This window comes from Falco rusticolus, chromosome 6 (genome assembly GCF_015220075.1).
Source record: "Falco rusticolus isolate bFalRus1 chromosome 6, bFalRus1.pri, whole genome shotgun sequence".
Classification (NCBI taxonomy): domain Eukaryota; kingdom Metazoa; phylum Chordata; class Aves; order Falconiformes; family Falconidae; genus Falco; species Falco rusticolus.
The window spans coordinates 29,368,476-29,393,050 of record NC_051192.1 but is presented as its reverse complement, the minus strand read 5'-3'; the positions used below and the strand labels follow the sequence as shown (position 1 = coordinate 29,393,050).

At 42.8% G+C, this 24,575-nt stretch overlaps 1 protein-coding gene across 1 annotated transcript; it reads right to left on the bottom strand.

Moving 5' to 3' along the window:
• Positions 1 to 3,081: 3,081 nt before the first annotated feature.
• NUS1 (NUS1 dehydrodolichyl diphosphate synthase subunit) lies at positions 3,082 to 23,183 on the bottom strand. The gene is made up of 5 exons (XM_037391716.1): positions 22,562 to 23,183; positions 13,766 to 13,888; positions 11,197 to 11,349; positions 6,972 to 7,071; positions 3,082 to 5,704 (listed from the first exon to the last, which is right to left on the bottom strand). Exons 1-5 carry the CDS (start codon positions 22,962 to 22,964, stop codon positions 5,614 to 5,616), a joined length of 870 nt encoding a protein of 289 aa, XP_037247613.1. The 5' UTR covers positions 22,965 to 23,183; the 3' UTR covers positions 3,082 to 5,613.
• Between the last annotated feature and the right edge of the window lie 1,392 nt (positions 23,184 to 24,575).

The following is a 24,575-nucleotide window of genomic DNA, read 5'->3' as shown; positions in this document are numbered from 1 at the left end:
GGGCTTGCAGGTCTCCCTTTTAATTTGGCAAATCTGAGGAAAAGAAATTGTGTAGGGGTTTAAAGCATGGCCTTTGATTCATTTGCTTTAGCATTTCAAACTTATCAAAAGTAGCTTAGCTCCTGGAAGAGAGCTAGAAGTTGTTTACAGTCATTCACGGTGTGGTCGAAATTGGACAAATGGTAACCTTCACAGCAAGAATAGTTGCAAAATTTTGCATAGGATGGGCTGCAATTCAGCCTTATTCTCCAGTTCCTTCCTCGCTCCTGAGCCGAGGCTCCTGCTGTTGCATTGCGTGCTCAGGAGCAGCAGTGAGAACCTCCTCCAAGAAAGCACCCAGTGAGCAGAGCACTGGGCGGCTGTGACACCGGAAAGAATGGCAGCATGGAAGGCACCACACGGAAGCAGAGCGCCTGTCCCCATGTTCCCAGCACTGCTCCTGCCAAAGCTGCTGCCTGGGCGGCACAGTCCTGGCTGGCAAGTGGGGCAAAGCCCACCTGCAAGGCAGCTGATACATCGGGATCAGCAGACAGAGGCTAAAACTATCTGCACATACGCTTTGGTTTTTATAGTTATACCTACCTTTCAGTGCCAATGAATAAACATTTAACATCACATTAATTCAAGTGGAAAAACAACCAATGTTTATACTTAAAAACATCCTTTTTTTAAAAAAAAAAAAACACCAAACTTGAGACTATTCAGGGCAGTTACGATTTCACACAAGCTGAATTCATGAAATATACTGGAAATCCAACCAGCAGGTTATTCTTTTTTTGTCATTTTTGTGAAGTACTTTAGAAAGCACTTACAGATGTAAGTGTGTAAGAATATACTTTCTTCTTAAAGGAATGAACTTTACTTTGCATTCTGCTTGCTTACCAGTCTTCGCTCAATGCAGCATGCTATGCTGTATGGTTCCTCAATGCATATTCACAAAAAGAAGTCCTAAAAATCACTCTAATTTCAGGAGCTGCTTTGTAGGCCTATTCCTGTAACAGCTGTAGCATCGACCATGTCCCCAGATTCCCCACTGCAAAGCAACTATTTCAGAACCTCATCTGGTTCCTTTGCTAGACTACTGTGCACCACCAGAAAGGAAAAAAAAGAGGAAAGATGTAGAAACTTGAATCATTTGTTAAGAGAGTAGTAGTTACCATGAATGGGGGCTCTCACACTGGGGCAAGTGACGTTGAATTTTCCACCATCCAGACACCTCTAATAGTCTTTGGTATTGAAATTACAAATTAACTGCAGCGAGCCATCATCGCTGACTCTATTAAAAACCAGCTGAGGTAGGAGAGCCCCAGCAGCGCCATACCTAACACTGCCCTAGAGCCAGCTCCAGTTCGGAAGCTACTATTAACCTTTACAGGCAGGTTGTATGCGTGCAAGTAATAACTCCACATGCACCAGAGGCAACCGAAGAGTTTTTCAAGAGCCAGCTTAATGCTGGCAAGCGTGAAGCTAGGTGTAAGCCAATTTGGTGAAAAGCCATGCTCATTCCTCTGCATTTACTGTCTACTGAGTTGCATGGTAACAAATTTTGGGCATCATCGAGGGCATACCAAAGATTTACCTTCAATAACATGAGTTTTCTTACCAGGAACTTGCATATCTAAGGAAACAGAGTGCCAGCAGCACTTGCTAAGGAATGAAGGAAGAAAAACCTGGAGAATGTGCTAAGAGACAACGAAGAGCCTCTATCACAAAATACCTGAACAAAGAATATTTTTTTCTGTCAATAGCTGGGATTTTTTCATTGGCAAGCCTACTGAAAACTCACCACTGCCCGTGCCCAGCATGCTCTTTCACTGTTGTGAATGGAGTGTGCCAGCCTGCCAATAGTGCTCCACCACCTAGAGCTTTCCTCTAGATTGAAGCATATGCAGTTAAAAGCCAGCATGGAAGCATCATATGCTGAATTCTGGCAACAGCAGACTATTTATTCGCTGAAAACTCCCTTCTCTGTAAAGTAACTTGTTTGCCTCCCCAGTTTTCCATTTCACAGCACAGCTGAGGTTAGCAGACACCTCCAGAGATGATCTAGCCCAGCACCCAACCTCTCTGGGCAACCTGCTCCACTCTCTGACCAGCCTCAGAGGAAGTTTTTGCTGATGTTTACATGGATTCTCCTATATTTCAATTTGCACCCACTGCCGCCCAGCCTGTCAGTAAGCACCATCAAGAAGAATGAGGCTGTTTTTACTCCCTCTCCCTCATTTATTTATAAACGTTGGCAAGATCCCTCCTGATCCTTCTCCAGGCTGTTTAGTTTAGAAGAGGCTCTCTCAGCCTCTGCTTGTACAACTGAAGCGCCACTCCTTAACCAGCATAATCATGGCCTTTTGCTGGACTAGGTCCAGCAGCCCACGTCTCTCTTGGACCAAGGAACCCCAGAACTGGACCCAGCACTCCAGATTCCTCACCAGGTCTGAGTAGAAAGGGTCACCTCCCTTGACCTGCTAGCAATGCTCACCTTAACACAACCCCGAAGGCCGCTGACCTTCACTGTGGGCTGGCTCATGCTCAGCTTGGTACCCACCATGACCCTCAGTACTTTTTCAAAACTTACCTGAACACTAACTTCCCGTTTCAAAAGGGTTCATGCTCAGCACCCAGGCACCCCGCAGGCTGTGGAGGCTTCTTCTACACCATGTTTCTCAGCTTCACCATGCTCCAAAGGAGAGAGCTGGCAGCCAGCCAAGCCCAGCACGAGGTTCAGGACTGACTCAGCACCAGGAAGCAAGCTTTTTAGTAGCCAGGAACAAGTTTAGCAAGTTCCCAGGGCAATCAAAAAGGGCTTGGTTTTCTTTCTCTTGTGTTTTTTTGGTGGTTTTTTTTATTATTATTATTATTATTATCATATTTTTATAGTAAATGCTTTACCATAAAAGCTCACACATTAGCTTCTATGAAGTTGGAAGTAGTAGACAATCTGTCCAGTTCTTACAACACAGAAAGCAATTTAAGAGCACGCCATTTAAGTTCTCTGCTTTCCCAGAGTGATGTAGCAATATGAGTAAGATTACATCTCAGTCAAACCTGCGAAAGCGTTCATGTATCACCATAGCCTGTAGAAAGATTATAGTCTTTTATTGATTTCTTGGTTTACAGATTCAGATTTAACTTTCAATAATAAAGTTCAATAAATTGATTCCCTAATCATAAAAACTTGTTTTACACATTATGTACAGGTACCCAGAGACTACAGCCATACAGCATGTCACAGCTATACCACAGACCTTCACACAGAACAAGGCAGGGAGAGGTGCTAACTGCAATGACATACATTCAGAGATCAAGTTGTGGATATGCACAGTGCATTTGGCACAGCTCACTGAAGATTGCCCACACAGGGACAGTAAAATAACCCCAACTAAGTGATAACATGGATTAGTTCAACTACATTAATTCCAGGAGGAACACTTCATTCACAATTAAACTAGCCATCAGAAGAGATTTGATTAAGTTGAATCAAATGCGGCTGAACTAATCATATTTTAGTTTCATTAAGCATCCCTCTATAGACAAATATTAGACCTTGAGACCCATCTCCAGTAGAAAACAAGTCTTTTTAGTTGAGATAGGCAGAAGTTTGAGGATTGAGGGGAGCTCAGGTATTAGAAGTATTCTTTGGCAGTTTGATACACATATAAAAAATAGATTACTTTTGAGGACTAAACTAGGCTTTTCCCATTTTATATCTTTACTGCCAGCACCAGAACTGCTTCAGTGACACAGTAACACTTACACATGGTAACTTAAACACAACCTTACATTTTAAAGAAACAAAATTAATATTACAGATAAACTTCAGTACTCCAGGTAGCCTCCAACAGGCTCCCCACAATTAACATTCAGCAAGAAAGCTTTCCTATGGCAATGACAGAACCCAGGAAACACTGCATGACTGTTCATCTTCTCTGCCACACAGTAACTGGTAAACATCAGAGACCAGTCTGCAAAAGGCAGCCAACTGTGCTCTGAACATTCCAGCTCATATAGGATGTTATTTGATGTCAAAAACTTAGTTAATTGATTAAACATCCCCTTCTCTTTTATGAGATGAAGTAGACCACAGCTCTTTCCTGTAACTGCAATCTGATCTTAGCTGCAGGTTTTTGTCATACTCAAGAGTTTACACAATCAGCTTTATAACACTACATGAAGCTACAACAGTTGAAATATACTGTTTCACAAAGCAGCATTCATTTAAAATCTGGCAATTCCCTTTTAAAAGCAGTTGTTTTCCCTCCTAGTGACATGTCTATCCCAAAGGAGATATAAAGCAACACTCATTTTGAAGAGGGGAAAGAAAAAAATATAAGGAAACACTTCCAGAATGAAGTGTCCAACAGTTCTACAGCCTGTAGGGCGGAAGGCCGCAATATTAATTCTCATCTCCAGTAATACAGCTCTAAAGATATTGCTTTGTCCAAATGCTGCTATAAAGACTTCCAATTTCAAATTACTTCCAACAACAGGAATGTAACTCAAACGGGGCATTCCACAATGAAGACCATTCAGCTAATGTATCTATTTAGTTATCTCAGTTTTGAGATACTGTAGTGCAGCTTCATCTTCTTGTCTGCTGCAGACTCCCATTCAAACTTCCAACACACAGCTCAGAACAAACCTAACAAAAGGCTTAACCAGACTCCCTGCTGGGTACACGAGCACAACAAGCAAGTCACATTAGCCATGGAAGTGGACAGTCAGTTTTCAGGTTTTTCAGCAAGTGATGCCAGAGCCTCGGCCAGCTTGTCACATTAAGTGAGAATTTTATGGGGAAGATAGGTATACAAACAATACATAGTACTGTTTGTGCTTAGTCCCTATGGAAAAACTAACCTGATGCTAAAAAAAAATTCATTCAGGGCTGTAGCAATACTATGATTTGACCTCTTCAAGGGGGGGGGGGGGTGGGGAGAGGGAAGGTGGGGGGGAAAGAGAGAGAGAAAATGGGTAGTGCTACACAGAATGCCTAATCCACTTACCATAGAAGCTGCCATTCCTTTTTATGGAATCTTCTCAGTATTTCTAGAACTTGCTACCTACTGCTGGCTTAGTCATCACAGCCAAGTAGCAGTCTCTATTCTCAGTTAACAAAATGGTCCCCTCTGAAATTCACATATTATATAGTAAATATATTTGAAGATAAACCAGATGATCTGCCCCAGAATACCTGACCATATAGATAGAATTAAAAAGAAACAAACTGACATGAAAGTTCTTCCTTGGATTTAAGGACCTTCAGGGCACAGAACTCTTATTTATGTTGTCCTGTACATTTCACAAGACTTAATTCTTGCATGTTCTTTTGGTCACTTGGACATGCATGTTCTTTTGGTCACTTGGACATGAAAAAGAGTAATTCAGCTCTGAACAGTTTTGCTTACAGTAACTTTGTTTTCATGAAGATAATTGTGAATTTTCCCCTCCCCATAGATTCTCACGCATTCACACAGACTCTCTAGAAAGGTAAGACACTTTATTGAATCTGTTGATAAATTAAGAAAGGACTATGAACCAGACTTATGGGTCACAGGTGCTTGTAAACAGACATCAATTCCTTCCCACAGAGAGCCTGACTCCATGCTTAGCCAAAAGTCACTTTCCCCATCGCTGCTCACAGGCTGCATAGTGATGGAGGGCAGAGAAGAAGTCTTCATAGCTGATGTTCAGGTGGGAAGGCAAAGAACTGAGAAAGCAAGTTAGAAGAGTCAAAATAAGCTTTTATAAACACTGCACCATTTGTACGGGCAGTCAGGGATATCACTAAAGCAAGCTGTTGTCTAAGTAACCTTGTGAAGCTGAGAACAACACTTATCACTCGACTCTAGTAACTGAACTAGCTGTTAGCACCGTGTTACCCTCTAAAACAAAGCCTACCCATTAGAGCACACCGGGCACTTCACATTAGTGAGAGCTGCAGAAGCACAAGTTTGCCCAGACATTTAAGTGCCCTATAAAAGCTCTCAGATTTAAGAAATACAGCAACTCTAGTCAGTTCAGCTATTTTCAAAATTGGAAGGTTATCCAGAGATATGATCATCTTGCATTATCTTATTTCCCTTATATTCTTAGTTTCCCTGTTAGAAACCTGTTAGCAACTCAACCCACATAAGGAACACTGACAGAACTGGGATTGGACCACAGAGACTAGATGGTGACAGAAGTTGTTCCTTAAGCCCGAAGAATAAAGCCTGCTGTTGCCTAACCATAGCTAAAGCTGCAACAATGGATGCTTGACAGGTTTCATTTAACAATTCTTAAATATTCTCAAATCGATCTCCAGGCACCTTTGTTTAGACAGATCTCCTCTTTCCATAAAGTCACAAAGACTTAAGCTACTGTCCTGGTTTTGGTTGGGATAGAATTGATTTTCTTACTAGTAGCTGGTACAGTGCTGTGTTTTTTGATTTAGTATGAGAATGATGTTAACACAAAGAAGTTTTAGTTGCTGCTAAGTAATGCTTACTCTAACTCAAGACCTTTTCAGCTTCCCATGCTCTGCCACTGAGGGAGTGCACAAGGAGCTGAGAGGGAACAGCTGACCCAAACTAGCCAAAGGGTATTCCACACCACAGAATGTCATGCTCAGTATATAAACTGAGGGGAATTGGCCAGGAGGGGCCCATTGCTGCCAGGGACTGGCTGGGCATTGGTAAGCAGGTGGTGAGCAACTGTATTGTGCATCACTTGTCTTTCTTGGGTTTTATTTCTCTCTCTTTTTGTAGTCTTCCTTTTCATTACAATTATTACAGTGTTATTACATTTTATTTCAATTAAACTGTTCTTAACTCACAGGTTTTACTTTTTTCCTGATTCTCCTCCACACCCCACAACAGGGTGGGTGGGGAAAGGGGTGATCAAGCAGCTGTGTGGTACTTAGTTGCCAGCTGGGGTTAAACCACAACAGTTAGTTATTATTCCAACCCACTTCACAGTATTTATACGCAACTCACATGATCTCTGTCAGCCTGATGTGCCACGGAAGGAATCCTAATGTGCTGTCCACAGGACCAAACTTCAAGACTAAATCAGGATCAGGAAATCCATTTGTACCTGTAAGAACAAGTTCAATTAGGTTTTATTTAATTCACCAGAAGACTTGTTTTATTTCTAAACCATAAGGCATCTGTTTTTCTTTAAATGCATTTGTTTTTGTTTTTTTTTTTTAAATGAAGTGAACCTCCTAAGGACAAGTTAACAATTAAAAGCCCAAGAGGACAGACTGGTCTTGCACCACCCGAACAGGACAAACTAAGCAAAAGCTAAGGTACCCACTGCAGGCCCATCCGGGCTGTTATTTTTATGTCAGGTTACTTTCAAAGACTTGGTAAGGAAGTGATAGGAACACTTACATTGTTCTGAGTAACAGCAAACCTTAACCCTGACTTGTTCTAATTTTGTCTTGGCAAACTTTATTTTAGTAGCATAGAACATGCTGTACCCTGACTCCTACCTACTGCAGTCCTAACTACGCAGAGTTGTAGTCAAGTAGAGTAAAAGGACTATTAACACCAAAAAAATCCAAACAACTTAAGAACTTGATATTGCAGACCATTAGGAAAACAAGTTGTAAAAAAAAATCCTGTCAGATGAATTGCTCCTGTCTCAGTATGGAGCTAGACAGACAATTTTAAAAACAACTTTTACTATAATGTTTCAGACAAGCTGTTGCAGGTGAAATCTTTCTAGTTAGATGAGTGAGGAAGGACAGGGCCATTTTTTTTCCCCCCTCCCATTACTAAGCAGACAGCATGACCCATCCCAGGGCAGGGCTAGGTAACACTGAAGGAGACTTCACTAGGTGCCCACACTTCTACTCCCCATACCTTAAAACCCCAGTCACTGTCATTGCGCTGATGAGAGCATCCTATTGATCTTCTAATGTTGAAGACAAATCAGTGACCAAACCACAGTCTCCCTTCCATAAACTTCTGCCATGCCTGAGCTAGACCAGGCTAAAATTGACAAACAGGCAATACGCTTAGAACAGTATTAGTCCAGCTTTCCCTGCTAATTCTAGCAAGTTGATTGGGGTAACATGTGAAAACCAGTACAGTACCCCAAAGGGACCCAAGAAGGTACGGTGTTCTTCATGCACCTACCTACCTCATCTGAAAAGCATTCCAGCAGCCATAACCCTACTGTGCTATAGTGCTGCAATTAGTCATAATTATTGCATGCTATTTCTTGTCACCCCTTCCATTATCCACTCATTCTATGAGTTAACAGCAAGAGCGCTTACACTGCATAATGCCCACCTTTAACAGATAAAAGTTTAATACTGCTCATTTGTTCTAACTTCATATGTTATTTCTCAGTTCTCACTTGTTTTTAAAAAAACCAACACACCCAAACCAGTTAAGAGCCTTTTACAAGTCTAAGTTTAATTGTAGAGGAAGTTAAACTTTGGGAATAACAGAACAGGAAACTAAAGTTCTATCAGATTTCACTCTGCCCAGGTTTTGAAACAGAAGCTGGAGACTTCAGAAAGTTCATAACCTCCCTCCTCACTGAATCATCGGAACAGTAATCTTTTTACCAGAGGTAAAGAAGCTATGTTCCCAAGCATGTGTATTTCTGAGGAAGGATGAAGTATTTACATGACTGCTTTGTGCCATCATCCAAATCTCATCCCAAAGTTAAGAAAAAATTATAAAGCAAAAGCCACTTATGCGTTCAGAAGCTTGCATGTTAGTATGAAAGAGCTTTGCAGGGAAGCAGTGAATACTTAGAAGTGGGGACTCTGGAGGAAGTGGACAGCTTTACTCATCAGCTGATTCAGTAGCTGAGTACTCCTCAGCTGGCCAGTTCAGCGGCAGGATCTTCAACACTGCAATGGCTTTTCAAACAGGGAAAGACCTTCAGAGCCCAGTTAATGCTAATACTTCCTTCTGGTTCCTATCTGAAGGAAAATGAAAATGTACACTGTAGTATTACTGTCAGAACAGCCTACTCTAAACACAGCTTTCCACTCTGCATTCATTTCTCTACCTAAATTTATCAACACTACAGATACTTCACACATGGAAGCTCCCTCAGAGCTGCTAGAGTTACAGCACTCTCCAAGTTTAGCACACGATAGAAGGATTTGGGAATTGACTCAAAAAAACAAAAAAAAGCCAAAAGGCTTGGACACTCAAGGGACAGGAAACTGGCAACATCCCTTCTACGTCAGGAGTTCTGAGAGGGGAATATGAAGGAATTTCTAGAGCTGATAGCACTACCCTTCTCCACATAGATTTTTTTAGGGCAACTTCAACAGCCTTAATTGATAGTCATGTTCTTTACTGGGAAGGTGGACAGCAAGTAGAGACAATATTATAATGCAGCTTTTTTTTTAATCCTACTTTTCTGAAAACAAGCTGGTTAGTTGAGGCATTGCTCATAAGAAAGTACTCTTACACTGAAGAAAATGCAAGCTGTAAGAATTAGAGCATGAGTGGATTAAGAACCAGAAACGCCACATGACAAGCTAGAACCATACCATTTCAACATTAGACTTCAATAACTGCATCTTAAATATGAACATAAAGTTAAAAACCTACATTATCAGGTATTTAAATAAAATATGAAGAACGAGAAACTTATGGCAGTCACCATGAACGCAAACCCTAAAAATAAAACTACTCAAGTACTGCTTTTCAGAACTCACTCTCATCTTACATCAGTAACTCACAGATGTTTACATTCAATATCTTTCCATTAAGGATGCACAGAAACTAAATTTGCTTACAACTAAAATAAGTAGTTTCATAAGCTGCTACTAAATAAGCCATGAAAGAATAGATCATCTTCAACTGGCCCAAACATCAAAACCAAGCCAATTAATAAGCAGGACTAGTTATAAATACTATCCTTAGTTATTAGCCACACAGATTAAGCAGCCTGTTTCAAAGTTTACACTTTTGACAGTTTCAAAGTCTAGGAGATTTCTCTTTCTGTGCTTAGCTAGCATGCATTACTTGAACAAGAATCCTATTCAATGTAAGACTGGACCTAATACTTTTACCATACCCAGACACTTAAATGCACAGACAGAAGATCATAAGTGTCTGAGAAACTCCAGTTAAACATCACTGGCCAATATACATACATGGGTATAATTTCATTTTTCATTTAATGAGTGACTGTTTTAAAGAAGCAATTATTCACTTCCTTAAACTGCCTTTGTAGTATAACAGGACAGATGTCTTACGTTACTTGTTCAGATACCTTATTCAATATGTTTAATAATTCTGTTAGTGAGAAGCTATCAAACCGCATGCTGACAACAGGGATAGAATTCAGTTTGAAGTGGAGATTGAAGTGTCCAAACTGCAACAGCAGTCAGTCTGCAGAGCAATTCAGTCGACCACCAATTTTAAAAGAAAAAAAATAATCACTCTGAAGTCCAATTAACAGAAGCCACACTTAAGATAGTGTGCCTGCAGACATCCAAGCTGAAGTGTGCAATCTGAAACCTGAACCCTGCCAAGCTAATTAAGCTGCAATTAACATGCATGAACCACCTAGGAAAGCTGAGCAACTATTACAGCTCTATAGCACCACTGGGGAAGTGGAGGCTTGCTCTGAACTACTTCTCCCAGATGTGAGATTAGGGCAGCCCTGCCCTTTTCATAGCTATTGCACGTAGCCATGCACCTCAGTGCAGAGTTAGCAATCTGCATGAATCAGTAATGAAGATAACTAAGCTAGTGTGGGTTACACAGCAGGAAAAGATCGTAAAGTACACTACCATCTACACTCAGGGCAGTAGTTAGGCAGCAGTAACAGCTTTAAATGCTGTAACTAGATCCAGAAGAGACTCTGCCCATACCCGGGTTTGCAGCATGCTAGCCTGCAAGTTAACCTAAGTTATAACAGTCTAGTTTCAAGTGATCCCTGCAGTACTTTTTTTCAGAAAACTCATTGCACAACATCCCACAGAGGCTGTAAACTCTGAAAAGCTAAGACTCTGCAATATAGCTTAAAGTTTCCTTTTTCTGCTTAAAGAAAAAAGTTCAAAAGACAGTAGACCAGTAAGAAATTCTTAGCAGAAGCCTGAAAGCAAGTCATAACTTACCCCGATAGCCTAAGCATCAAGATGCATACATTCTAAGCAATAAATATACTAGAAACCAAAACTGTTACAAATCTGATACTCTTTCCCCTCTTCCCCACAGACCATGTCATACTTACTACTTAATAAGTTGTCTAACACATTCACATCCAGGTCTGTGTATGTTCTTTGCTGCTGTGCTACCAACTGACAAAAGTTCTGAGCAGCTTTTACTATGTCTGCTTTTCCATCTTCTGGAGACAGCACCTTCAATGTAGATTGGCAATTTAAAACTGAAAGTACAAAACACAGTTTAAAAGCAACAGAAATATAGTTGTTTTGAATGTGCTTTAGATAGTCACAGGATATATTTGAAAGGAACTTGTAGTTTACTTCCTGTATTATACAACTGGATACACTTGATCCATCTCTTACAGGAGTAGTCAAGTCTTCTGGATTTGCTGTATTACTAAAACACAAATTTAAGGCAATTATTTTGAGAGGTCTTCTGAAAAGTGGTTTAATTAACGTCAGTCTTGACATGTGGAGTCTTCCAGGAAACTTGCATTTGTTCTTACACTGTCAGGCAAAGCAGTGAGAGGAAAGGGCCTAAACAGTAAACTGGGGAGTCGTTACTGCAGAAAGATCTGCAGTTCAGGGAAAGGGAAAAAAGATCTAATTCCTACCCTAAAAGAGGAAGGTGTTTCAACAGCTGCTGTGGACACTCATGTGACACTGATTAAGCTGGAGCTCTTCCCAAATATGATCCCAGAATCTTTCAGCAGCATTTCAAAACTGATGCAAGAGTTCCAACATTGATTTAAGGTTGCTACAGAGAGCTAGGAACCAGATGTAATAGCAATGAAATTGACCCATTAATCTCTATGGCTGACTTAAGACATTTCACAACAATCTTACTGTCTACACTATGGTGAGGCAAGAGTCTCCTCACACTACATGACTTGCTTTATCATCAGTTCTGATAAGGTACCCCTTAGGTAACTCAGGTAAACTTAAGAAAGCTGAAGGCTACCAAGAGTGTCCTAAACCCAGCTTGAAGTAACTAGGTTAAATACTAGTGTGGGGCCATACGAGACTTATATAGAACTTATGGTTGTTATAATCAGATACTTCAAAATAGTGTTTCTTAAAAGTGCATAACTTGACTGTAAAGAACCACGGAATACAGTCAGAAGACTCGTAAGAACACCTCAAAAACCCTCAGTCTATCCAAAACTACCACAATGAAAATAATTGTTCCTTGATATTGTTTAATTTGTCACATGTCCCATGTTAAAGGATCTCTCTCTAACAGTATTCATAAATAGAAGACATGTCATTTTGCTTCTCAAAAGTTAAAACTTGCAGTTTAATATTATAAAATGGACAGATATCAGGTTGCTCGGTTCAAAGTATGGAGCATCTGATCTGACTGTGGAGCCTTCTAAGAAAGAGTGAAAAATTCTAAAAAGAGCAGAAAACACCTCTGCTTTTCATAGTTTCCTTCACAAAAGGCTCCCGAGACTTAAATGTACCTTTTCAGTCAGCAAGTCTTGAGCAGTCTTTGAGTAGTTCATTTAGTCTGGATGTAAAGATCCTGATTCAGGTAAGTGCAGCTAAGTATGCTAGTTAATGACATTAGCAGCCTGTCTACCCCATTTTCTGTTTGTTATTTCAACCTTCACAGGAATAAAGAGAAATAACATGAAACTTGGATGCTTCCATGTAAACGCTAGCACCTTAGCCTAAGTTGCTTATAAGGTAAGTTTATGTTGAAACACATAGAACTCTGTGCTGGAAAACTGGTGCAAGTGATCTTGCCATCCCATCGTCCCTTTTACAGGAAGCAAAACGCAGCCAGCAGCCTCTTAAATGCAGCTAAATGTACTACAGCTTGCGAAATGTAGTTTTTTCTTAAGTCTTTAAACTATGTAGCATGATTGCCCTAAAACACAAGGGTTTTATTATGAAACCTATTTAAATATTACAAGCCACAGTTAGGAGAGCTGTAAGTATCAATCTATCCCTCTAAGGCAAAGGCCTGCTTTAGTAAGCACATGCTTATGACTTACTACATTTTGAACAGAATTCTAGCATTTGGTTACTCAGCATACATAAATGAATACTTGCAGCACACAATATTGAATAAGGAACATTAACCTTGAAGCATATTCCTGTTTCTCATTTCTACATGCAAAAGCTACTATCACAGAGTATTATTTTTTTTAACTTACACCCTTTACCTTCCCAGTGTCATTATACATTGCCATGACAATGTGCAGTTTTGCTCTTTCCCTTCTTCCTTCCCACTCTGATGTATAAGTTTGGAAAGATAGAAGTGTTAACTTGACATCAGGTCCCTTACATTTACTCCAGTGCTTTTTCAACTCTCTCAGCAAAAGAATTCACTTCACTGAAACAATAGCGTTGAGCTACACTGATGCATTAAAAGGGTCATGGTACAACAGTCAGGGTAAAGGAAAGATCAGACTACCCAGTAATCATCACTATGGGAAAGAGGGCATTACTGTATTATCAGTTAGGAACAAAGCAGCACAATGGAAGTTTAATATTATCCCAGGAAGGTTGCATGATAATCAGTTGCTTAATGAAGGGAAAGGTACACAGGATTGTGTTTAAGGAAAAGCAGAGTTATGATTTATATACAGCTATTTAGTCATACCAATCCCTCTGCGCAATTCATCTTACCTTGATCAGCTTTGTCTTGATTCGCAAATTCCACTGTGTACTTTGAGCAATCTAGTCCTAAGAGTTCTTGCTGCTGTTTCAAAATTTCATCCATCAATCTTGAATTATTCCTCTTGAAAATACCTTTAAAAAAGGGTGCATGTCAGCCAACTCCTACAAAGGGTAGTACAAAACAAATCTGACACTAGGCAAGAAGAAAAGAGAATCAGGTAGTCAGTACTGGTTTCAAACCGGAGTTCACAAGTACGATAAGAATCCAAAACAACTGCTACTGCATATGACTAGCTTTAGTGACCTTGCAAAAAGAATTAATGTGCTTTTGTTCCTCTTTCACCCAGGCTGGTTTAAGTAGCAAGCTGCAATTGCATGAGGGATAGTTTAAGACTTACTGCCCTTAGTAAGCTAGCAATAGTTTGAGATAGCAATACCCTACCAGCACACAGCCATCAAGTTTCTTTAATGCCCACGCTGCTGTAGGTTTGCAGATTAAGTCTGCTACCACTTACTGTCTTACTACTGAAGCCCCAGGCTAACAGTGCAAGTCAATACTAAATCAGTGTATCAGGCACAGTAACTGCACTCTTACGCTATGGCCAACGTCATAGATTTCCTAAAAACAGGATTTCACAAGCTGTATATTTCAAGGAATTAATGCAGCCTCCAACGCCTTTTTATGCTTACCTGTTTATGGCAGACATATTTTGAGTGCAGCAGATTACAAAAAACTGCTAACTAAATATACTTAGGATCCCATTCTAAAATAAATCCTAGCTCTTGAGACACAACTATTTATAATTAAAAGCCACAGTAAAAATTAAGTGTTTCAGCTTAATTATCTACCATGCAACAGTGTGGCTAGCCATATTTACTTAGGAATTGATAATGCTTTTATCACATTGTATCCAGGGGTTGGCACTAAGAGCTCAGGTTTCAGTCTGAAATCCCATGTCAAGCACTTCTGTTGACCAGTCCAAAAATGCCCACACAATCTAACAAGAAACACTGAACTCTATTCAACAGCTCAACGCAATTCTGAGATTAGTAACTGCTACAAACAGCAGTTTCCACATCAGCAGTGGTCAGTGTATAAGCATTGGGTTAAGACCGTACGTAATATATCAGGAGTTAGTTTGCAACATGAAGCGATACAACTCATTTAATATGCTAGCCTTTAGGCCTAGTGAGTTAGTATTTTTACACAGGTTTCATTAGATGTTTTAACAGGTGGTAAAGCATCTGATTTTCCTCCCATCCTGGACACTTCCTGCAAAAAAATAATTTGCTTCATTACACAAGTGTTTGCAATGCTTATAACTGATATCACATGTTGACAAGTAAACCTCAGTAAGGCAGCAACCTTGATAGAAAAAAAGTGTTAGATTTTCACTAAGTCTAATGTTAAATTGTTACACTTTGTGCTCCTGCTTATTAGTGTATATTCATACGTATTAGAAATTGAGACTGCTGCTTTACTGTCTGATACAACTCTGCTCGGGTAAGTCTGTTCTGTGCTAGAGTTAGCACTGTCTTCCTTACACCTAAGATCAGTGCAGCTATTGCCATTGCTAATCCCACACCATCTTCAAGTAAGATCTATACGAGGTTGCATGTACCTCACCTCTAAGAGTCACTTGACTTCAGTCCACTTTTCAAGATGAGAAAAAACACACCTGATGTTCAATAATCAGAAAATGAGTTGGCATAGTTAGGAGGGTCTCCCAATCTGGAAACAGACAGCTGCTCTCTTCTTCCCCACCCAACACAAATGACATCAATTCTTTTCTCTTGAAAAGTTGTTACCTATTCCCATCAAAGGTCGGAAGAACAGATTTAAGAATCCACACTCCAGCTCTGAAGTAAATTAAGGCATTGAGGATAACAGGCAGGAGAATAGACTAAGGTGCTTACTGCTCTATAAGAAAGAGCATCAGATAAGGACCTTTGCTGGACCGAGTCCTTTAATACATACAGTGGATACTGAAGACATGCTAGATTTGTTCTTGAGATTTATCCAAGTATCACCAGCATTTCCCTTTCACTCCCCTCACATATTTCACCCACCTCCTTCGTTCAAACCTGGGTCCTGTGTTGCTCTTTGAACAGCAGTTTTACATAAACTGGAAGCTATTGTAGTTATCACTGTATTGTGGTATTATCACTGTACAATTGTAATAAGTCTTTCCTGGAAAGACCTCCACACCTAAATTCCAACTGATCCACTAACCTTGACACACCTACAGTTTTCCTGCAGAGATGATCCTGAAGCACATCAGAAGGTAGAAAACATCCAAACTGAAATCTTCATTTAAAACCAATAACTTTGGGGAACTTTACTCCTTCAGCATTTCATCTCTCACTCAGTGGACAAGAGTTTTTCTTACAAATGCATACAATGGCAAGTCCAGCCAGAAGCAACATACATGGAGCAAATTTACACTTGACTTTAAAAATTATTTTGCATAGTTGTGGCTCAGACACAGACTCCCTTATGTATCTCAAAAACAAATTTGCCTACAAGGTTCATTTCGTAAAATTTATAAAATACATCCAAGTTAGTTCTGGAAGATGCTTTTGCTAATGTATATATGATAGAGTAATCAAGAGTGCACGAGCAGATCAACTCACTGACAGAATTCAAGTGTTCCTAGGCAGCAAGACTTAAATCTTGATTTAATCCTACATTCCCATTTTGTTCAGTCTTACACAAGTTGAAAGCAAGTCCATAACATGATTTTAACATTATAGAAAGTTAATGCCTGACAAGAGGTCTAATAAATTCTAGCAATAGAACAGCTGTTTGCTGTTAAGTGGGGAGAATTTCAGCCCAACTACTATTTCTAATATGGAACACAATCATGAAATTGTCACTATTATTTCTCATTAGAAACATTTTTTTTGAAAAGCAGAAACAGTTTTGTTCAGTTACGACTCTGGAGTCCTTACAGGCTAGTAAAAATGCATATATTCCAGTAAATGAAGTGTTTTAAGAATTATGCATATTTAAGCACTATAATTCCCAAAGCAAGAGAGTACAAACTTCAGTAGTTCTGAAAAAAAAAACAAAAAAACAACAACTCACCAGCAGAAACTGAGAACTTGTGAGCTGTTTCCAGGGGCGATTGTCATTTTTACAACACAAGCTGCAAACCTGCTATTGATCATTAGTTCCCCTTACAGCAGAGGCAAACCAGAAGCGGGTTAGTTTTCTGCAGCAGTCCTCCTTACAGAGGTCTTTTCCAGGGCATGTGCCTTTTGCTCAGTTTTGCAGTAGTTACAAGCCATGCCCCTTCGCAGACAACTGTGGTGTTGCAGCATTTTAGGGTTAGAGACTGACAAATCCCTCTGTAATTAATAGGCCACGAGGTCAGCAGAAGCAAGGCTCAAAAGTGACAGGAAGTGCAAACTGGGAAGGGAACAACTGACACAGCTGGCATCAACCATCTGTTTGTCCAGCTAGACTACCACAGCCACCACCTGTTCATGCCTCGGTAGCATCTCAAGGTTCAACATTCTCACTTGCCCTGCATTATAATACAGCACAACCCAGTAAAACACAGAATAAGAGTTGGCTCTTCCTTACGAGGAAACACCTTAACCAAAGTTAAGCATAGGAGAGAATACATTTCCACAGCATTTCAGTATTTTCTCAGCTCCCCTCCAGTGCCAACAAGGGAATAGTCGTAAGGTAACAAGTCTGTTTAAAGCATCAAAGTATCAACAGTTTGAGAAACATCAAATCATAACCCACTTCAAATGGGCAAGAAACTTAACACATGAACAACTTCTGCCCACATCCTCATGTTGGATCATGCTGGCTGATAACAGAGGAAAGCAGGCATTACACTGGACCTTATAGGATATGGAAAGCTAGAATACAAGAGCCTAGAAAAAATACAATCCAACTTTGAAAGTGGCTGAGATCGCTTAAGCTTCACCCCCATTGAAGCTACTTAAGCTAGCACTAAGAATACAAGTTAGAACTTAAAACCTCATGGGTGACCATTCCTCCCACATTTCTTCTTGGAGGGACGTTCTGTACCAGGAGAACAAGAGCTCATCAGCAATCAAGAGAAGGGATACTGCTTTCATACCACCCATACCTATAAGTAGATTACTTTCTGCAGATCAGCGTTAGTCCTTTTAATAAATGTGGTCTGCGGACTCCTCCCAACCAAACACCAAAATAAAACCATTGAAAATAAAGTTTAACATGGGTGAAGACCTATACCAGTATCACATGGCATATATTTCACAAAAGTGTTCTGGTAAATACAAAAATTGTGATTTTGTATTATCTCCCCCAATGAAGCGAACATACTGAATGCCCAGAAAGTTTCATGAATTGACTAGAACTTCAAAATTATCAAGTAATTTGGAAGAGACTATTTTGTTAGCCCTGAATGTAGGCTTTTAATTTCTTTTGATTACTGCAATACTCTATCCTTTCAAAGAATTTCTAAGGGAGAATTGGTGAGAAGCAGTTCACTGGACAGCTAAACCCCGGATGAAGAAACCCAAGTTCTCAATACAGTCGTACTATGCCTTTTAAGAAACCTTCAGCCTGAAGCATCTACTCAAATGCCAAGATTCAGCAAGCTCCCAAAAGGCATTCTAGACACATCCCAAACTATCTCAGGAGAGCTTCACTGACGTACAGAAGTAATGCTCAAGCAAGCTCCCAAATGGCAAAGTAACTTTAACAGAAGAAAGCTGAAGCATGTGACACAGGTCAAAGGCTTCTGCTCCCCAGAAGGTACTTCCAACTGCTACTATATAATTGTACAATCACTGCCTTCTGACTGTGGGAAGGCTGCATTATTACTTCAGAGATAAGGTCTTGATCAGCATAGCTGGATTTCTACCAAGTAATAGGACTGGCAATACAGAAGTCCACAGAAATAAAATCCTTGATAAAAACCCTTACGTTTTAGTCAATCTGGATTTAATAACCAAGGTGCAGCCAGCAGCATTATGTTTATTATGGCTTTGTTCTGCTGCTTATTAATAAACATTGAGAGAATGAAAGAGGCCCCTACACACCAGATGCAGTAAAAGCATGCCACCTTAGGCCGCCAAGCCTGCTAGGGCAGGGGTGAAGATCGGTTTTGAGCACTGCAACTCATAGCACCATATATTTATTACAGTACAAGACAGTTACTTACATTATGATCCTCTTGCATTCTGCAAAGACCTTTTTACCCCAGGCTTCTGGCATACTTCATGGATTCAGAGAAGACAGCCAAGTACCTAATCACATCCCACAAGTATTACCCAATACATTTGTAGCATACTGGGTTCTGTAACTGCCCACAGGAATCGGCTCCAGCCAAGTTGCCCTTTACAGTTACTGGTGCAGCTGCTATAACACACTAGCATCAGCAGGGATGCAGCTACTTAGCTTGACACCAAAGAATATAGATACAACCTACTATTTAGTAATTTTGTTAAAAATACAAAAATTCACTATTATAAACAAATAAACAGCTTATCTGTCACTTCTTTAAAGAAAGTACTTCATGCTTCCCTCTCCTCCTACAAAAGGGGCAATTAAGGACACATTTTTAATGTAAGCCTTCTGCAGGAAACCGACACAGTATTTCTTCCAGAAAACGTAACCAGGGAAGACCACTCTTGTAATCAGTTTCCTGTTGCAATGAGAAGAATCTCTATACCACAAATATGCAGTGGAAAAAAAAAAAGGAACTAAACTAAAGTATACCTCAGTACATCTAACACAGATTCAGAGCACTTGTCATTGCATTTCCTTCTTCACCACAGCCAGCATCAGTGGGGACAACTTATTTTTGATAAGTCAATAGTTGGTATAACTGTATTAACACAAAACCTCTCTGAAGCAGATCAGCAGGCCAAAAGTAAGTCTCATTACCTGAGAAGCTTAAAACAAGTGTATAGCGTAGTTAAGGTTCACCTTTTGCTTACTGATAAAAGCAAGCTGTACCCAATTTTATTCATCCTCACTACACTGGTGTTACCATCAAGGGTTCCAGACATCACTATTACCAAGAACCAGATTTAGCAACAACTGTAACATCCTACTTAACAACTCTATCTGGAAATGCTGCATGCTCAATCCAGACACCATAAGGAGCTTATCACCGAAAGAAAGGCAATGTATCTGCTGTTACCAGAAGCACATACTCAAGCCATACAAATGACTACTTGCTCACTCTCTGAAACCAGTTTAAAAGGCTCAGCTGACAAGACGCTGTGCAAAAAGCAGTTGTGGCTACTACCCCAGAAAACCTGTGAAGAACATCCATGTGTAATGGCAGCCTATCCTCATCAACTCTGAAAGTTTGGCAAAAGCCACCCATTTAAAACATTTTAATTGTTCTGCATCATCTTGCATTCTTCAATTATGTTCCAACAGACTGGAATTCAAGCTGGCAATTAAACCGGCATACTCTGGTATCAAGGAACTAACAGAAGAACGAACTACTGAAGAACATTGTCTTGATATTAGAGCAATGAGAACATGGCTACATTTTCAGTTGTCAAAGGTGTTAACAAAACCTCTTAACATGCAACTTTAGCACGAATGCTACAATGTATGGAAACAGCAGCAAATAATCTCAAAGATACTTTTTTTTCCTGAGCTGCCAACAACGACAATTGCTCTGCAAGCTTATTAAGCCACCCTACTCTTCAAAGGACATAACCTTGTCATTTCTGGTCATTCTATTTACAGGTTTTAAGTCAGTCTTAGATCTGACTGGATCTCAACACGTGTGCTGAAAAAGCAGAAGTGGCTTCTGCCTAATGAAGGTGTCAAGACACTACAACAGAACTGGCTCCTGCTTGTCAGACAGGATCTCAGTGACAGCGGCTACCAAAGCATTGGCTGATGCCTCCTCCCTCCCCAGTGTTGAACAGTTGCACAGCCAGCAAGCCAAAAACTAAGACCACCAATAAACATGACACTCAGCTGTATCTGTCCCTCAATTCAGTTCTCATTGACACCATTTATGCAGCACAATGCAGGGATCTAAAAGGAATTAAACATACATACAGAACACATTAGGCAATAGTGCAGATAACTTATTTGAGGTCTGACAGAAATCTAGAGATCCCATACAATAAAATGTGTCTCCTCAGGCTTCAAGGGAAAGTCTCACTCTCGTTTGGTACTAATGTTTGCTCTGCAGCATTTAACATGGTTGAATGCTTTCCAAGTTGACAACAAGAAAACATCAACATGTAAATGGCTTTTCAGAAGGTGCTGACTGTTTTCTCTGTCCTCGAGATGTTATCCGTATATTTTACGCCATTCCTTGAGTTTCAAATGAGGAAATACTCTCCCACTGAAACACAACATAACCAAGTTCCACAACAGCCCAGAACAGATGGCCAGTTTAAACTGCATGACTGGCATTAAGCCCAGTTTCTTAAAAAGATCTTAGAGAATTTAGTGAAAGTCAAGCTATTTAAGTCCTTTATCACATATAAAGGACCAGACATGAAACAGAACTCTTAACGGCAGCGGTTTAGAAAAACAAAATATTCACAAATGCCTATGTTCAGGGAAAGGCCTGCACATCTCAAATGCTTTTGCACACTTGATGACAATCAGCTACTTACGTGGGAGGTACTGCTGAGTTTTTCCTGAAAAAGTACTAGAAAACTATTATAGACTGTACTTCTAACCTGGCATAAATCCACAGAGTTGATCTAATTTGCATGACATCTCTAGACAGCCATCAGAAGCAGCTCAAAGCAAGTGTCACCACTGACAGCAACAGCACAGGGATCTCCAGCATGAAGCTTTCTCCTCCAGAGAGGACAGATTCAAGACACAGTCCATCTCATGCATTATTAGCCCTTCTGAGCTGATAGCTTATCTAGTCTCAGTTAGAGATCACACCTCAACAGCTAGGCAGAAAGCTTCACCTAAGAATATCTTGAATATGACTGGCTTCACCACCTCAGCAGGAAAGGACAGCTGTGAGGAAGACAGATCCGTTCCATGATTATTCCACAGAACATTAAATCCAAACCCTGAACTTATCATTAAGATACTCAGTGACGTGGAATCAACTTACCTGCAAGAGCAAGAGTTCAGTCTTGCACCCAAGACCCAGTAATGAATAGAGTCACATAGTAGATATGAAAAAAACCTAAAGTTTTCACAAGCACTGGCTTGGGGTTAATTCAAACATCAAGTAGCAATAGTCCTTATGCCACATGCAGGCCAGATAATTTAATTTTACAATACAGACTGCACACAGGACATACATGTTTATGTCCAACCACCTTTCCATCCTGCCTCTTCACATGAAAGGGAGTACATGAAATTAGATGACTGCTCTCGTTCATCTACATCTGGAAATTCAGACATGGCTCACAACACCCGCTCTTACAAGCTCTGAAGCTAAAGCTCTAACTTCTCTACTAACAGCCTGTACCCTACACGGCCATAGCTTTCAGATGCCAGCGGTTCCTGCCAGCCCAGGGCTAGGGACAAGGTTCCTGAAAGGCCCCACCACACCTGTCCCCTCCAGTGAGCAGGCGGCATCAGGTCACCCTGACCCAGGAGCTGGGGCAGGAGGTCACTCGGGGCATTCCCCGGCTTACCAGGGCCACGAGCTCCGCAGAGGCCAAGCGGCTCCAGGGGACGGGAAAGGAGCTGCCGACGGCGAGGCCGGCACGCGGCTCGGGAAGACCCCGGGTGCGGGAGCCCCTCCCCCGGCCCCAGCCCCAGCCCGGCGGCGCCGCGGGCCCCGGCAGCGCTTCCCCGGGGCGCCTCCGCGGCACGACCTCCCCCGCACTCCCGCTCACCATTATGGTCGTAGACGCTGACATAGGAGATGCCCACCGCCATGCACCACACCACCAGGCTGGCCATGTCCGCGTAGCTCGGCTCCTCCTCGGTCACCACCAGCCCCATGTGCACCGGCAGCTTCTGCAGGGCTCGCCCGTCCGAGCGCCACCGCTGCCGCCGCTGCGCCGCGCCCCCGGGCCGCCGGCGCGCCGCGCCCGCCTTGCGGAAGGCGAAAGCCCCGGCGGCGGGCGCCAGGAGGGCGCAGGAGGCGGCGGCGGAGGCGGCGCGGCGCCAGAGCCAGGCGCGGGGCCCGGCGGCGGCGCGGCCGCGCAGGCAGGCCAGCAGCGCGCGCTGCAGGCAGAGCAGGGCGCGCAGCAGGGCGTGCAGCGCGCGCCACGCCAGCCCGCCCGCCCCGCTCATGGGGGGCGCGCGGCGCGGGGCGGCGGCGCCGCCGCCAACCGACAGGAGCGCAGGGGGCAGCGGCGCGGGGCCCGCCGGGGGAGCCGCGGGGGGTGCCTCAGCCGCAGCGCGCCGCTCGCCGCGCCGCCGCCATCCTCTCAGTGCGTCCGCGCCCACCGCCCGGCGAGCGCCGCCAGCGCGGCCATCTTCCTACGCCCCGCCTGATCTTTCACCTCTCACCCCGCCACACGCACGGCGCCGGTTGGCCGCCAGGCAGCCGCCGTCACTTCCGGCCACGGAGAGCGAATGACGTGGCCCTGAGGGACGGGACGGGGCGGGGCGGGGGAGGGAGGGCTGGCTGGGAACGGCCCGGGGGCGGGGCGCGGCCGCCCCGCCCCTCAGGAGTGGGCGGGGTCTCGGGCCGGAGCCGCGCCCCCTGGCGGCCGTCGCTGGCACCGACCCCACCTGTGCCCGGGGGCGGGGAAGGCGCGGGGGTGACCGGGGCCGCGGGCGCGGCGTGACGCGGGGGTGGGGGTGCTCGTTGCTGCGCGCCGGCCCTCCCAGCGCTTCCGTGCGGGCTTCCCGGCGGGGCCGGGCCGCGGCTTGGGCTCGGCCTCGGGCTCGCCTTAGGACCCTCCCCGCGGAGGGCCTTCTTGGCGGCCGTGGGGCCTCGTTCGCGCTGGCGTTTGGGACGGGGCGGGGGAAAGGGGAACGCCGCAGGGCAGCCGGGCCTCACGGCGGTCAGTGAAACCGGCACGTGCCACCCTGCAGGCCCCGCGGCCCGCGAGAGGGCCCCGGGCGGCCGGGCCGGTGAGGCTCGGGGGCGCGCGCCCCATCTCCCCGGTGCCCACGGAAGCTGCAGGGTGTGCTGCCTCGGCGTGTACCGGCCCCCGAATCCGAAGGGACGAACCCCACTGCTGGCACAAGATAGAGCTAACAAGCCAGCCCTGTGCCGTCAGACCGATGGGTGGGCTGAAAAGACAAAGGGAGGGAGGTATTTAAAGCACTCTCATTAAAAGAATCCGCCAATATTTAAAATTCTGTTTTTCTTGTTCATAAAAACAACTACTTCCCAGACTTGTAATACAGACCAACATTAGCCAGCAAAAACACCGAGAGACAAACCATGAGGAAGGCTTGTGCTGTGCCACCTAAGTCTTAAGCTACCAATATCCGAGTGGCTGGTGATACACTGAAAAGTTAATTTGTGAAGAAAAATGAACTTTGGTGTTTTAGTCCAGTTGTATAGCTTAACGTGTTGGGTGCCTAAGAAACCCAAGCGTCAATTGCATTTGCATAGGCAACATAACCAAATAGCTGCGTTCTGACACCTGACAGAACAGCCTCTGCGAAGGTGAGTGATCACTCGGTTCCTGAATGCCAACAGAAGATAAAGAATAATAGAAACTGTTTGCTTTGAAAAGCAATTTGCTGGTGTTACTCCTCAGTTATCAGCTGAGATTATGAACTGCCAGGAAACCCCTTAGATTACTGTTTGTAGATCACTGGGTTTAGTGGTCTCAGTAATGCAATTTTGTTTAGTTTTCAGGCACTTTGGGAACTGCTTGATAAAATTTGTACATACATCAGAGTTGATGTATATACCATAAAGTCCTTTTTTTTTTTGCGTGC